Source organism: Gymnogyps californianus, chromosome 3, assembly GCF_018139145.2.
Source record: "Gymnogyps californianus isolate 813 chromosome 3, ASM1813914v2, whole genome shotgun sequence".
In the NCBI taxonomy this organism is placed as follows: Eukaryota; Metazoa; Chordata; class Aves; order Accipitriformes; family Cathartidae; genus Gymnogyps; species Gymnogyps californianus.
The window spans coordinates 1,569,785-1,586,108 of NC_059473.1; the positions used below are offsets into that span (position 1 = coordinate 1,569,785).

At 42.8% G+C, this 16,324-nt stretch overlaps 1 protein-coding gene across 1 annotated transcript; it reads left to right on the forward strand.

Moving 5' to 3' along the window:
* Positions 1-112: 112 nt before the first annotated feature.
* On the forward strand, positions 113-14,104 carry ERLEC1 (endoplasmic reticulum lectin 1). Its single transcript, XM_050894368.1, has 14 exons — positions 113-292; positions 1,015-1,119; positions 2,367-2,447; positions 3,333-3,410; positions 3,557-3,620; positions 5,590-5,630; positions 7,928-8,151; positions 10,572-10,701; positions 11,146-11,307; positions 11,991-12,050; positions 12,542-12,666; positions 13,084-13,161; positions 13,352-13,427; positions 13,815-14,104. Exons 1-14 carry the CDS (start codon positions 122-124, stop codon positions 13,884-13,886), a joined length of 1,467 nt encoding a protein of 488 aa, XP_050750325.1. The 5' UTR covers positions 113-121; the 3' UTR covers positions 13,887-14,104.
* Positions 14,105-16,324: the final 2,220 nt, after the last annotated feature.

Below are 16,324 nucleotides of genomic sequence, written 5' to 3' on the forward strand. Positions count from 1 at the left end.
GATGTTGATGCTGTGGCGCGGCGCCCCGCCCTTCCCCGCCCGCCGGAAGCAGACGTGGCGGCGGCGTTGCTGCCCGCCGCTGCCCGCCCGCCCGCCCGCCCTCCCCGAGCCGCCGGCCGGCATGAGGGGGTGCCGGCACCGGGCGCCCAGCCCGGCCGCGCCGCGGGCGTTGCTCTGCGGTCTTCTGGCGGCTGTAGCGGCGGCGGTGGTGGCGGAGGGCGGCCGCGCTCTCCCTCAGCTCAGCGACGACATCCCCTTCAGGGTGAACTGGCCCGGCACCGAGTTCAGCCTGGTCGGTACCGGGGCGGGGGGGGGGGGAACGGGACGACGTGTGTGGGGTGTGAGGGGTCTCTCACTCCTTCTTTGTAGTCTCCCTCGCTGGAGGAGCTGGACGGTTATAACTGTTAATAGGCAGCCCGGGCGGCAGGAGTTCGGTCCAACGGCTGGGCCCCCCTCACGCCTGGCGGTTATGTTTGAAGCCCCCGCCCCACAGAAAGGGCATTTCACTTCGGGGTCTTCTCAGCGTAGCCTTGCTGCTGCCTGCCTTAAAGCGTCACCCTGGGTGTTGGCAGGGGTGACAAGCGGTAAGTACGGACGGACGCACCGGGTGAGCGTTAGGCCACGGCCTGAGCCTGGCAGCTGGGAACGTTCCCGGGGAAATTTGCCCTGAAAGTCGACGTGGGAACGGCTGGTTGCAGAATGTAACGGTTACGCGGGTGCTTTTTTGATAAAGGTCTCTCATAAGAACGGGGAGTATGTAAGCGGGAGTGAGGTGAGCGTGGAGGAGAGCGGGAATGTGGCTGGAGGTAGGAGGATCGAAGCAAAGGAGAAGGCAAGCAAATACTGGCAAGCTTAAATGCCAAAGCCCAGTCTTGTGATGTAATTGAGACCCAGGAAATACTCTGGACCACCTGCCCTATGAATTAACTGTACCACTCATGAATTCAGGAATGTTTCTAACAAGCAGCGTTAAAAAGAACACCTGACTAATCTATAGGTTGGTTGTTTTCTTAGCCTACAACTGGTGTCCTGTACAAAGAGGATAACTACATTATAATGACCACTGTGGATAAAGAAAAATATAAATGTCTACTTCCCCTGATAGCAAGTGGCAATGAGGTAAGTTCAGTCAAGTCTTTTTTGTAATTATAAGCTGTAGATAAGTCTTTACAGTGTCTTTTCAGCTCCTTTTTTTTTTTTAATTCCAAAATAAAGATTTTGTGTTTCCTGTAAAAGGAAAATCATCTGCAGAATGCTTCACAGTTTCACAGCTCATGGTAGATGCCTTCACTTTGTATTACATACTAGCTCTGTACTAGGTGGGGCCAGTCTGAACAATCCTGAAGTCCTTATTTGGCAAGAAATGATTGCTCTAATGTTCTGTTTGTTGCTAGGTCTATCACTGATTAGGAAATTCTTGTATTTTAAGTAACATTGTCAAATTCTAGGCCAGTAAACAACTATAAAGGTTGTTAACACTGTTGTCATGATCACTGTATCTGAAAATACTATCCCAGTAGTGCTTCTACCGCCAGTAATTTTTATTCTCCGTCATCGCTTCTTCAGTTGGAAATCTGAATGCACAATTTGGGGTTTAAATAAAAAAAAAAAAGTATATAAATACATGTGTGTCTACAAGAAAAGGTAGATTGAGGCAGCCTTTGGTGAGGTTTATCATTGGTCATTTGTTCCTCTAACGGTTCATTTTTTCACACCGTGAGAACTTGCACAGACAAGCTGTACTCCTGGGGTAGGCACCTCCATTTTGACATAGCCCTCATCCTTTAAGGGCCTGACAATACGGAGTGCTTCAGTGTAGGTGAGAAATCTTTAGTACTGAAGAACTTTGTGTGGAAATCTCTTCAATAGCATGCCCATTTATACAGCAAAAATTACACAGAAATAAACTTCCACAGTGTTACTTATGCTTTTTTGATCCATTTTTTTAAAATTACATAAAAGCTGCGTGATGTTCCAATTATACTGCATCAGTACAGCATCAGCGTTGACTAACAAATGAAAAGATTGTTGATGCTGTTTTCCTGCTCACACCCCAAGCTGCCACTCTGGACACGAGCAAGTTGAGAGCTCCTGTTCTTTTGCCACGTGTGTATTTTTTAAACCGCAGAACTTTTCTGTTTTGACTACTTTATTTGTGACTTTTATTTTCCCCTTCTTTCTAAACTAAATTATCTTTTTTTTTTTCCTCTAATCACTACACAGCTCCTTCAGGGCAGGAATTAATGAGGTTTTGTACCTTTTAATTTTGCAATACGATTTTTTTTTTTTCCGCTCTATTGCAAATGAATATTAACTAACCAAACTACTGTTAATTTTAATGTAATGAAAATATCCTTCTATTCTAGGAAGAAGAAAAGGACTATAAAGGTCCTACTCCAGGAGAATTGCTGGAACCTCTTTTTAAGCAGAGTAGCTGTTCATATAGAGTATGTTACTTCTGTGTTGATAATTTAAATGCTAATCAAAAGTTTACAATCCAGTCCATGTCAAGGTTTAGTGTAGTAAACTGTTTGGATAAATATGTCTCAGACTTCAGGTACTAATTCAATCCAAAATAAGGTGTCTACAACTTTATATCTTAATATTGCTGATAAAATTCTGTACAATTGAAGATGTCAGGATTCAAATAAATTGGGTTGCTGTAGGAGGAGTTTAAAAACATGGATTTAAAATGTTTACTTCCAGGAGTCAAGCCATAATGTGTGACAGTCTAATGAAAAGCACTTCTCAGAAAGTGTTAGAAGACCGAAATAAACATGCTTCTAGATATTCTGAAAGTTTTCCAGTTTTTCATCAACTGTCATCCTGGTTCAAAGACTCATGTCTTACATTACAAGAACAAGCCTAATTCCAAACAAGCTGGTACTGAGAACCAGAGACAGCGAAAGTGGCCAAATATTATACCTACACAACATCCCACGCAAGTCCTTGAGAAAGGAAGAGTGGGTCAAGCACAACTGGTAAACAGCCTGCATCTACGACAGTCGCCAAAACCAGTCTGTGCTGAGTCACTACAGCTTAGCCCCCGTGGTTTGGGGGCAAATTTAGTCTTCACATCTTATTTAATTTTTTTTTCCTTTGTTTTATCTGTGTGAAAGTTAAGGAAGCTTTGCCTGGTATGTTTATTTGGAACGTCATCAAAATGCTGGGGGAACAGTGAGACCATTCACTGTGCTATTGTTTTTGAGGGTGCCCAAGCCCACCTGCTTGGCCTGCATTTCATTGCTGCAAAAGCCAAAATTTTGGGGGAATTTTTTGGGGGGGGTGGTGGAGGGTAATGTATCTAAACTTTTTTTTTTTTTTAAATTAAGATTGAATCTTACTGGACTTACGAGGTCTGCCACGGAAAACACATCCGTCAATATCACGAGGAGAAGGAAACGGGACAGGTGGGCTTCTTACAATTTAGTAGTCTCAACCCCCTTTTCCACTGGCATGTTCATGCTTAACTCCTCTAGAAGACTTGAATCCTTGTACACTTGAAAAAGTATGGAAAAAGGTAACTGAAATTTGTTTTAACTTCTTTTGATTGTAGAAAATAAACATCCAAGAATACTATCTGGGGAGTATGATGATAAAGAACCCATTGTCAGAACCAGGTTTGTCTTAGATTATTTTATTTTGCTGATGCTAATTTAATTCTTTGGGTTTTAATTATTACGGCCTGAGAAATATGCTGTAGAAAACTGATTCCCAGTGCAATAGAATAGAATTTTGTAGATTACTTTTTTTTTACGAGATGCATTGTTTTCAATGAATTCCTTTTCAGCACCTTACATTGCATCCATCCTGTCAATTTTGCCGTGCTGTCTAATTGATTAGAGTAACTAATCTGCAATAATTAATTAGTGTCAGGGAAAGAAAATACGTAGTATAAGAAATAGAACCGATATACGGCAGACCAGACTTTGATAACGTAGCCTGTTGCCACTCTCCTTCTGGGTGGGGAGAATTGTCTTTCAAACTGTGAGCAGAGGGCAGAGTGTGTAGCACATCTTGGGCTCTGCTATTCCATAATAAAACGTAGTCTGCAAACCCAAACGCTTACAGCCTTTGCAGGTAGATTTGATCCTTGGAACTGTTTGAGAGTCTTTTTTTTTTAGGGATCCTGGCGCAGATCTTCAGAAATACTGAGGTGCCTAAAGTGGGACTTTGGTGGAAATTAGGTAGCTGAGCCCCAAACTCAAACTGCTGTTTAGAATAACTGATTTTCTGAGCACTTCAATTTTTTGGCCATAAATCATTGTAGATGCTGGAAGTTTTGTGGTTGTACCTGCCAAAATCTGCTTCCCCGGGTGAGCGCTTTGGCAGTGTATCAGTCCAAAGAGCTCCAAAAATCCACAGACTAAGTGTTCATTCATCAGAGTTGATAGAAACAATAGAAAAAAAATAATCTAGTTGTTTTGGGTTTTTTTAAATCTAGGCTACTATGTAAAAGGTGGGCACCACCATTTTTCTCTTCCTAAAAGTGATTAACTTGAATGCCTCAGTCTTGGAGGGGATTTAGCGCTATTAATCCCATTCCTTTGAATTCCTACCTGCAGCCTTCAGTTAGGTATCTCAGTCCTGAAAAGAAACATGGCTTCAGGAACTGCGTTGTTTGGCGTGTGTTTATTAGTGAGTTACAGTGCTTGCTTGTGCTGTCATTAATCCTGTGCAGAGGTGCCTAATTCTCCCTAGATGCTGCTGTACAGAAAACAAAACGTTGAATTTGAGTTACCAATTCTTTTGTGGGGCTAGGTGCTGAAGTTAGGTGACGATACTTAAGTCATCATATCTGAGTCTTTTAGGATGTTGACCCTCTGTCCTTTCCGCTTAGGTGGCAGACTGTATTCTTTCTGTGCTTCCTATACAGCAATTCACGCTACTTCTCTTAAAAAAATAACAGAGGTCGTTTCTCAAACCATTGTGAGCTGAATCTACCAGTGTGATACAGTAAACTTGGAACAGCCGAATGGGTGACAGCAAAGCAGAGTGGCCTTTTGCTCACCTAATTCTGAGTGGAGTCCAGACTATCTCCCGAAGCGGTTCGGAAGGCTAAGGATAGCTCTTACCTGTGACAGCTTGCAACCCCTGCCCCGTAACGATGTTTACGCTCGTGATCATTAGTATGGCATGCAGTCTGGCCTCGCTTCTTCCTATGAGTGTACCCTCTGAGGCTGGCTAGTGGGTGGGCTGAAGTACTTGCCTGTTTGCTGTCCCAGCCTGTAATTCACTCACTTGGAAAAGAGTAGTCAGCTACCCATCGAAGAACAGCAGTAGTGCCATGTTCTTCTGCCCTGACTGGCCTTCCTGTGGTGCTAGGGCTGGACTTGGCCTGTCCTACAAACTCCAAATGGTTTCAAGGCGATGCTAACTCGTATTTTGTTCTGTTTGCTCTGGACCCCAGATCACTTTTTATTTCCTTTCTTTCCTCTTTTGCACCTGCAAGCTCATGAAATTGACTCTTGGCAGTGTATACACAAAGTACTAGCAAATACACAAAACATACAAACTTCTCTGTACATAATTTCATTTTATTTCAAGTTCACAGACTTTATGCTTACCTCATTCTTAATTATTCCCTAGATCAAGAAGAGAAGGAAAATCCAAAAGAGAGTGCAAAAGAGGCAAGTGAAAAACATCTATTTTAACTTTTGCCGTCAATAGTGGAGGCAATTTATATATGATGAGATTATGTAATTAGTTCCCTACCAAAATGAGCATCAAAAAAATGAAACTATGTTCCTGAGCTGCACTCTTCTCACTTTTGATTATCGGTCCCAGCTCGGAAAGCTTATTTAGTCTAGCTAGTCAAATTTCTTGCCCTTCTACTTATTTACGTTAAAGTAATGCTAATCTTAAACTTAAATGAGATGAATTATGTACTCTTCTTCTATGCAGACAATACACATAACCACAAAGTCACGTTATGGTCTAGCGACAGTTATTTTTCCAGCTACATCAGAGATCCCAATTCCCTTAATGACACTTTCGTGTGTTTTGGGTAGGGAGAAATGCTTAACAAAACCCTACAGCAAAAAATCCCCGAAAGATTTCTTAGCTGACTTGATGACCCATCCCATAAAACTCTGTGCTTCCCCTTTTCCAGTAGGGAACTTTTCCATTTGTTTAGGCCCCAAAGCTCAATTCTGAATTACTAACTTTATAGCAAAACAATGGAAGTACCTGAAGCACGTTGGAGTTTGGAATTAGCGATAGCAGATTTGACCTGTGGCCAGACACACGCCTACCTTATTTCCAGTTACCCTTCATTTTAATTCTGAAATGAAATTTTTGTCTATGTGTTCTTTGTAATGCCGATTTACGTAGCACAGAGTGGTTCTTCTGCAGTGGATTTCAGAAAATATACATGCCTGACGAGCATTTTGGAGGTAGTTGGGGGAGCAGACCCAAGTCAGAATGTGGCCCATTCTAATGGCAGTTAGGCCTCTTAGAACCTAGTTTTCTTTAATTTCATTGTAGTGTAACTTTTTTTTTAATTTTAATTTCAGAGGAGGTTAAGTCTTTTACTGACTTTTTTTTGACAGTGTTTATGATGTACATACACTGTCTTGGTTTCAGTCCATAAAGAATTTAGACTTGCAATTTGTGTGGGATCTCTTAAGTCATGAAAGGGAAAGAATACGTAACACAGCTGGGTGGTGCTGAAAGTAACCGAAAACTGCTGCGACTAGAGATTTATCTCAAGTCCTACTGGGGTGCCTTTCAGTTGTGTGCAAACAACGGCTATCTCCATTTAGATTTCTTGAATGGTTACCTTCAATGAAATGCGTAGGTATAATTTTTCAGTTCTTAAGGGAAAATCGGTTGTTTCATTTGGAAAGATAGAAAGGGAAAGCACTGAATATTGAAGTATAGAGTGGATAAGTGACCGGAAGCCAAGGAGCGCCTGAGCAGTTAAGCTGCCAGCATGTTCATTCTTTAACCTCATGAATGTCTCATCGCTTCATTCGTGACAGAACAGTTTTCAGGAGGAGAGAGTCAGTGGCCTGTGACAGGCTAACATGGTTTGAAAACCAAAGTAGGTGAGCTACAGAAGGGTCTCAGGTCCCGTGTTAGTGTCCTGACCACAGAAGGCACCACCGCCTTTTAGCACAGAGCCTGATTTCTTGTGCACCGAAAACCTTTGCTAGCTCAAGCAAGACTGGTAGAAAAAAGGTCTAGTTTGTGGGTTCCAGCATGGCTTTTGCACAAAGAGAACTTTCGGTACCCGGGAACTTTAGCTGCTTCCAAGATAGGAGCCAGGAGCGGGACTTTTACCAGTTTGGGGAATTAATTTCTTAAAGTGGAAGCTGGATGAAACATATGAGGGAACAAATCTGTAAAGTGTGTACAAAAGTGGGATTTATTTTGTATATATCATTAACTTTGTTAGCCACAGTAACAGGTGGCGTGGGATACTTGGTAAGGAACAACCCGGGCTGGGTATGCTGAGAGGTGTAGTGCAGGCACCGGGATGGCTTCGCAGGGGCATTTTTTAGATTCTTCACGGCCTGGCACTGAAGTGAAGGTAACGTGCCTGGCCCGACCTGAGCTGAGTCTGGCAGAGCTACTCACATCTCCCTGTCTCCTAGACTACAGGGTGAACACAGCTGGCTTGGTGCTCTTCCAAAACATTGCACCCAGCTGGCAAGCTCTCTCAGAACTGAAACATCAGGCAGCCTGTGCAGAGAAACCAGCTGCTTTTGCAGTCGAGGCTCGCAGGGCTCGGTGCATTTGTGCAGTGCAGTGCTGGAGGTAATAAACCAGAACGTGTTTGGATGTTGCAGAAACACCAAGTAACTACAGAGGGGCTGGTTTCAATCCAGTAATGCTGGCTCTGCACAGTGTAATAATATTTTTCGTTTCAGAAGAGTCGAAGGAGCTTTACTGTGATTCTTAACTTTGACTTTCTTTCACCTAGATACCTACAAAAAACATAGAAGGGCAGATGACCCCATACTATCCTGTAGAAATGGGAAACGGCACACCTTGTAGCTTGAGACAAAACCTACCCAGATCAAGTACAGTGATGTACATCTGTCATCCAGAAGCTAAACATGAGATTCTTTCGGTAGCAGAAGTTACAACCTGTGAATATGAAGTGGTTATATTGACACCTCTGTTATGCAACCATCCTAAATACAGGTACGGTACCCAAATTTTGGCTAACATCACTTCAAATTTTCATCAGTTTCCATGCATGTATGTGTTTATATAAGTCATGTATCCAGCTGTGGTTTCTGGTACAAAGCCGTGACACTTGTACGTACGTACTTTGGCAAGCGTGGTTTTGCCAAGTCTTAAGTTTTCAGGTTAAGTTGCACAATATTTGCATTTTGTAAGTCTCTAGTGATTGATCCCATGAGAGAAGCAGATGGGAAGTATTACTTCATTTTCAACAAGTAAGTTTCTAGCCCTGTCATTCTGCAGAAACACAAACTAGGGCATTAAGGCTGCAGGCAGGTTAAGAACACCCTGTCTCCTCTTAGTTTATGATTGCAAGGTCTTGGGGGATCATCTTCCTGGTATTCAAAGACTGCAGGTTGCGTATGTGCATTATACGTGTGTATGGACTTCAGCTTCTCTAATTTCAGAAAACAAAAGTACGGTCTTCAGCCATAACTGTAACACATATTTTAGCAGTACTCCCAACTTAAGGAGCTCCCGTCTGCCTCTGTCCTGCTTTTTTGCCTTACCTTCAGCTGTATAAGTCATTCTCATGTGAAGAATTCACAATTTCAGTGTTATTTTCCAAAAATCAAGTTTAGGATTCTTCTTTTCCCCCCCCTCCCTGAATTGTGCCATGAGTCTAAGGGATTCCCTTAGTGTCGGTACAGATTTTTGACCTTTCAAGGGGTGTAAACAGAATTGCAAAGGGAATGTGACGTACAAATGAAGGGGGAAACGATGGACGGGATTTCTGAATTTCCCGTGTACACAGATGTCAGAACAAGTATTTAATCACTGTTCTGAAATAGGCAACAGAGTCTAAAGGACAAGATTCTCAATCCTGCATTTTATAAACACTTGCCAGTTGGAGTAAATAAGTTATGCTATTGTTAAATATTTAGTATCAATTATAAATTTTCTCACGTAGATGGGTTTGGTAGTAGTATGTTATCTGTTGCACTTACCTGTTGCACCGTTACCTGTTTAGTATATGAGTCTTTTAAGCCTCTGTATCAGTAGAAAAATAGAAAGTGCCCAGGCAAATTGTTCTATCGTTTGATAAGAATAAAATCTTGAGCTGCTACCTCCTTCCAAACGGAAGGCACGGAAGGCTTCCTGGCCGCTAGCAGGAAATACTTAAAATAAACATACAAGATCTTTGTTCTCCCACTTATATCATCTTAGTAAATAAAGGTAGGTGGCGATAGCAGGCTGGAAACGCTGCTCAGTGCCAGGACAGGTAACAATAAACAAACCTCACTTTAAGTCGAGTGCACTTTTCCTGTCGTGTGTTCCTGAAACAGCACTGAGCAGTACTTCAGCCGCCCGCGCTTCTCCTCTACGCCCATTATCTTATCCAATCGTGCACTTGCATTAACTTAGCAAAAGTATATCCCTGAGTTCTAGTTGTCATTCTTATTTGGGTACAATGTGACTTTTTTTACATTGGTGGGAATTGGGGACAGGGAGGGAGGCAGTAGTATTTGTCTACTGTAACTATTAGTCTTAATCTATTTAAATAAAATTCAGATAAAACTAGGCTTCTTTGGTACAGGACTTATTTAATCTAGGTGTAGTTACTATTTAGGAGACGTTTTCAGATTCTTTTAACTACAGTGGTGATGACTGTACAGCTACTGCTGTGTATTACAGACGCTTCCTAGGAAGAGGACGTCGCAAAGAGCCCCCTTGCCTCTGAAGCAGTATCTGCATGTTTGTTGTGTAAATGAGCTTCCTCTAAAGAGGACCTTTTCCATGAGACGAGCAATGGAAACTGAACAGATGCTTCATTTGTCAGTATGATCTTCACTGTGATGTCCGCTTTCCTTTACTATTTTCTTATTTGGTGTTTTAATGAGGCCTTCGTTTGTGTAAACTAAGGAGAAAGCTGTGTTAACTCTGCTTCATCTTTCCCAAAAGAAGCTGCTTTTTGCAGACGTAGCTCATGAAGAGCGCTAAAGGAATAACGGGTATATATGCAGTGTGAAAAGCCATACGTGTCAGATAACATAAGAATGTATTATTTGAATTATACAGGAACTGCATCTATCAGGTTTAACCTTTGCTGTTTCCTAGCTTCCGAGAGAGTTTTGTGGAGCCTTGACACTACATTCATGGTACACGTATGACGCAGTTTGCCTTTTAACGCGCAACTTTTGCCGAAGAGGGGTGAGATTGCGCTGCCAGTTGTCTGGCAGCATTAGGAGTGAGACTATGCTGGGCGAAAAGCGCGTTTACGTCAGCTGTAAGAACAGCGTAGCTTTGGCTGAGATGGTGCAAGTACAAGAAGAAAAATACACGCCTGCGCCCAGCTCAGTCAGAAACTTGGGGCAAGAAAAAAGTATGTCTGTACTTTCAGGTGTAGTGAGTGATGCGTTGCTAACTTGTTTGGACAGGTTCAGGGCTTCCCCTGTGAACGACATCTTTTGCCAGTCGCTGCCAGGATCCCCACTTAAACCCCATAATCTGGAACAGCTGGAGAAACAGCAAGAAATGATGAAGATGCCTTTTAGAAGGGTTAAGGAGGTAGGAGTTGTTTAATTTCAAATAGAAAAATATCTATTTTTCCATGTTGTAACAGATACAACTTTCAGTTCCGTGGAATAAGCTCTCTTACCCAGCTTTGTCAGACCATTTCAGTCTTTCAAACCGTCTTTAAGCTTGTTGAAATCATCTGTAACTTACCTTATTTGGAAGGAAAACAAAGCAAGGCAGTTTGGGCTACTAATGTAAAACTTTTGTAGCCTTCGTAGCCTACAATTTACAAATGTGTGAAGTTTTTGACCTTTGATTTTTTTTTTTTTTTTTTCCACAGCTATGCTGAAGACAGTGAAAACAATGACGAAATGCTTTCATACCTTTTCCCACAGCCTACTTCACTTAGTACTAAGTAATGTCATATAATTTCTAAGACTTTGCAAGGGATGTATGAAATCTAAATGGGTGTATTTGTGTATGCTTTAATTTCAGGAAGAAATGCATTCAACAAAAGAAGAGAAGTTTTCTTCCATTCATAAGCCTGTTGCTGTTGGAGGCCATCAGCTATTAACTGTGGGAACGACCCACATCTCCAAATTGACCGATGACCAACTTATAAAGGAATTTCTTAGTGGTTCCTACTGCTTCCATGGGGTGAGAAATAAAGCTTATTATGCTTTATTATATGCATAATAAAATAGCTACTCCGTAATGGCACATACTGGTTTATGTATTTGTTCAGTTTTTCCATGAACTCTGGTAGTCGCATTCTTACGCACATCATAATTGCCTTTCCCTGCATTGCTATAGGGAAGGCTTGTATACCAAAGTCTATGCCAGAAAGGTATCTTTAATCTTTCTGTTGAAATTCAATGTATTTGAGCAGACAGTGAAATGCAAGTAGATCAGGAGAATTGTGCAGTGCTAATTTTGTTAATGAGAAGAAGAAAAAAAAAATCTGATAAAACTTACTGAGAGAACAGCCAGCAGAGAAAAGGCATCTGAAGTTTTCCCTGTCTTTGAAAGAGGGAAGTATTTCTTTCAAAGACGAATAGGGGGTGTACAAATAGTTTAAGGAATTTAGTCCTATGTGGCTCTTCCGAGAGTCTCTGCTTAAACTCATTTATTCCATCCCTTGCCTATGTCAATTAGTCTAATAAGAGATTCTCTCTCAGTGCAAACCTTGAATCAACATATCTAATTAATAGGTATGGAGTTTTACAGCTAAAAACCCAGGGTTTAGGGTCTGGAGGGAAATGGATGCGGTTGTTTTGGGGCGTTTGGTTTGGTTTGGGGGTTTGGTTTTGTTTTGACGCTGAGATCATACCTCTCCCTAGGGTGTTGGTTGGTGGAAGTACGAATTCTGCTACGGCAAATATGTTCACCAGTATCACGAGGTATGTTGCAATAGTTTTATGTTCTGCTGCTAGATGGCTGTGGGAGGGAAAAAAGGGTTAGAGAATCTGTCTGCAGTTTGAAAAAAGCAGCACCCTTTTCTTGGCTGATCAACATCTTGGGTTTAAGAAGCTGGATTTCAGAAAAGAAATCCTCCGTGTGCTGCCTAAGTCTGCAGGGGGATGTAGGCACCGTGTCAGGTAGAGCACAGTGATAACCAAAGCTGAAAAAACGTGGGGGTTTTTGTGGGAATGCTCTTCTGGTCATTGAAACACTTTTATCGGCTCACACAGCCGGGGTGGCTGTTCTGAAGAGACCATCCGCTTCACTCTTGACCCTAATGCAAGGTCAGTCGTACTTTGTCCCAAATGCAACAACGTGTTACACTGACAGCAGCAGACTTGCTCTAGAAATGATGTTCTGCACGTCATTAAAATATCCTCGCTGCTAATCGTACAGTACAACGTGTAATTATCAGCTTTGCCTTTTTTAGGATAAGGAAAGTGGCAAGACTTCCGTGGTGGTGGGTACCTGGAGCAAGGAGGAACACATTGAGTGGTCCAGGAAGAATGCTGCTAGAACCTACTATCTTAGAGAAGACGGCACGCAGACAGTTAGGTATGGTTACACTCACCGTGATTACTGCTCTGGCTATCTGTTCCTGAATTGGTCTCGTACTTGCGATAGAGAAGAATAAATGCCAGGGCCCACTTCGGCAGCGTGTGAATATTCAGTTTACAAACAGACACAAGAAACTGTCAAGAGCAGGGTGTATAGATTTTTTTTCCCCCCCCCCAACATGCAAGATCAGACAAGGTAATTCAACACTCTGGATATGATGCAGAGAAAAATCTTCCAATAGTGAGCAACCATTTGCTTCTCCTGTAACTGAAATACAGCGTGTTACTTCTTTGTTTTGCATATTAGAGTTAAATATTTGAAGAACGATGAGATACTGCATCACACAAGTTCGCTGCGTGCTTCAGAACTGTGTTGAATATTTCCAAACTTCTCCATTCCAATCTTTTGTGGCAGGATGGTGTCTCATTTCTATGGAAATGGAGATGTTTGCGACTTAACAGACAAGCCAAGGCAGGTGACTGTGAAATTGAAGTAAGTTAACTTTTTTAGTAAACTGATGTTTTGTGTCTCTGCTTCCTGTGTCAGAGGGGAAAGCCTCTGTTGTCTTCAGAAAGCAATGACTGTTAGCTTAGTAAAAATGCTACAGATGGTAGGGAAATACACGTTTTAGTTTTGTACTTATTACATGCCTAACGCTACGAAATTTCTCTCCTGTTTTCAGATGTAAAGAATCCGATTCCCCTCACGCTGTGACCATATACATGTTGGAGCCTCATTCTTGCCAATACATCCTTGGGGTACGTAAAGACATACTTGAATTCCCTGAGATCAGGTGCCGCCTCGTAGAGGACGCCTCCAGGCCTATGTTTAAAATAGCCCCTTCCTTCCGGTGACTCTCCACAACGGATCCCTGTGGGGAATTCCCATATCCGCAGCTGCTTTCTGTGCAATCCCATTTGCTCGGAGAAAGGAGGGTCGTCATTAATTACAGTGGCTACCTTGTTAACGTGCTATAGGGCTCACACCCCAAAGTAAAAAGGGCTTACTAAATTTCACAGAGCGATGCCTGAGTGCTGTGCCTCTCGCAATCTGTTGTCGCTAATCTCGCGCTCTCTGTCGCAATCTCTTGTAAAAGTTTATCGGTGATTTCAGTGTCTTGAACGTTTTGATCTCTTACGCTCAAGGTGGAGTCTCCGGTCATCTGTAAAATTTTGGATACAGCAGACGAATATGGGCTCCTTTCAGTGCCCAGCTGAAGCCCGTGAAGGAAGCTGTACCTGTCCGCAGCCCCGCTGGCCTTTTCCACGTTAACATCCCGTCTGCGAGGTGACGAAGGCAGAGAGCGGCTTTCAGCCAGCCAACCTCACCAGCGGAGTTCTCCGACATGAGGGACTCGTGAACCACTTTTGTGTATAACTATGTGTATATAAGAGGTTATCGATAAACTTTTAATGATTAAAATCTTGTCTTGCACTTCCTGTTTGACTTGCGTATGACACGTTCTACAAGCATCGTCGTCATCATTAAGGTGTAATCATTATCAACTTTAAAAAGGCAAAATAAACGAGGTCCAGCTTCAAGTGAGGAGTTCAGCTGCCAGTGGAATGAAAAAGGGGAACCAACGCTTCTGGCTCAGGAGCCTTCAGCAGCCACACCACCACTGAATCATCCTACTGCCGTAACTTACTGTGTCCAAACACCAGTATTACCTCAGTTTGATGACTTGGAACTGTATTAATATCAGTCCTTCCTCCTCTTACCTTACCTTACCTCCTTCAACTGTTATTTCTTTCCTCAGTCTGGGCTGCTTTCCAGGATATTTTTTTTTTTTTTTAATATTAACACTGTAGGGTTCATCCTAAGTATATTTATTTTGCTGAACATTCTTACTGACATCAGTCGGATCTGCTGTTTTCCTACTAAGATATGATACTAGTGATCTAGAATCGGCATTTTTTTTTGTGGCAGAGTTGTCAATATTAGCTAGACCTCTAGCCTCCTGCTTGTCTGTGTTCAGCCATGTGTGTTGTCTGCGTGTCCAAGTGGTTTCCTTTTCAGTGACAAGGACTCGGTACATCCACCTGCCTCTTGATGGACAGTGCCGGGATGGGGGGCCGTGTTCTGGTAGCACACCTATCTCGCAAGTAAGATTTTTTTTTCTTCACTAATACATGAAGTTTTAGTCTGCCAGCAATATACGTTCCTAGAAGGTAACTGAAATATTACTTAATCTCAAGTAGATTTCCATTATACTTCTAAAATAGTAGTTTTTAAATAGGTAAGAAAAAAAAGTTTGCAAATCACTGGTTTGCAGCCAACACCCACCGTACCCTCAAGCATTTCCTTCCCTCTGTAGGGCTGGCGGGAAGTCATTCCAGGGCTTTTACCAGGTGTGACGCTGATCCCTTGTTTTGTGGACGAGTTACTCCAAATCGCAGGCGAGATGAGGTGCGTGTCCTTCGGTCGCAGCACCGGCGCGGGCCCCGTGCTGAGCAGGCGTTGGAAGAAGTCCAGAAATGGCGAGTTTACAGCCGAGAAAGCTTACTGCATGCTCGCTCTCAGTTAAGTTCCTAATGATGCGTGTGCTGGAAGGGGCAAAAGCTGGGCAGCGTTCCGGTCTGCAGCAGCGGTGTATGTTCAGTGTGTCGATGATGTGTGTCAGCCCACTACATTTCCTCTTCTCTAAAACTATTGTGCAAGGTATGGGAATTTCGTAACTGATGTCAGACAGAAATCCACCAACCCCATTTGGCATATGACTAGTGGAACGCTGCCCGAAATACCAAGTTGAACTGCTAGACTGTTGCAATAGAACCCGTTTTACTGTCTCCTACACTAGAAAACCAAGCCAGCAGCAGCAGGATGATAGGGCATTTAAATTCAAAGTCGTTGTTCCTGATCATATCCTTATTTCTGATGGCTTAGCAATGTGACAGAGGGAAAAGAGTCTTCTACCTGGATTTTTTTTCCCCTGGAAGAGAGTCTTCTACCCAGATTTTTCCCTCCCAGTCTTCTTGTGAAGCATTAGCTAAATAAGCAAAAAGTTACTTAAGTTTTAATCCTGTATTTAGCCAGTAGCTTTTAGAAAAGAGAAGACATTAAAAGCAGTGTCCTCTGGAATTCAGATCTTTAACTTAACTTTCCCTAAAGTTCTTTCACTTGCCTGAACAGTTAAAGATGTCGAGCGATGGATGGTATGCATCTGGGCCCCATACTGACCAAAGGTTGTCTGTGGCCGCACTCAAGCAGCTTGCTGCACAATCTGCAAAGCTTGAGGAAGGGCTCCCCGCCTCGCTACCTACCCAGCTTTGGCTCAGCGTGCCAGCAGCAGCTCCTCCAGCTGCGCTGTCACCCCTTAGCTGCCTTAATCCCCGTTCCGGACTGCCAGAGGTGTCACTCACTCAGGTCCACAGCAGCGAAGATGCATCCCAAGTCAACCTACAGTAAGAAAAAATAAAAACGTGTTTAGCCTCAGCTTCCCTAAGCTGTCTTTGCAACGGGCTGGATGAATCTTCTCATTAAGGCTCTGGCAGTAGGTGGAAGTATCAGATTTGTGCAATCCCTTGCGATAGTTTTATTTTGAATCGAGGGCTGCCCCATATCTACTTGGCTGCTCTTAGGAAAGGTCTTAGTGCTGTGCCGAGAGCTCAAGCCTCGGGTTTGATGCAGATGTATGTGCCACCGTGCCGAACAC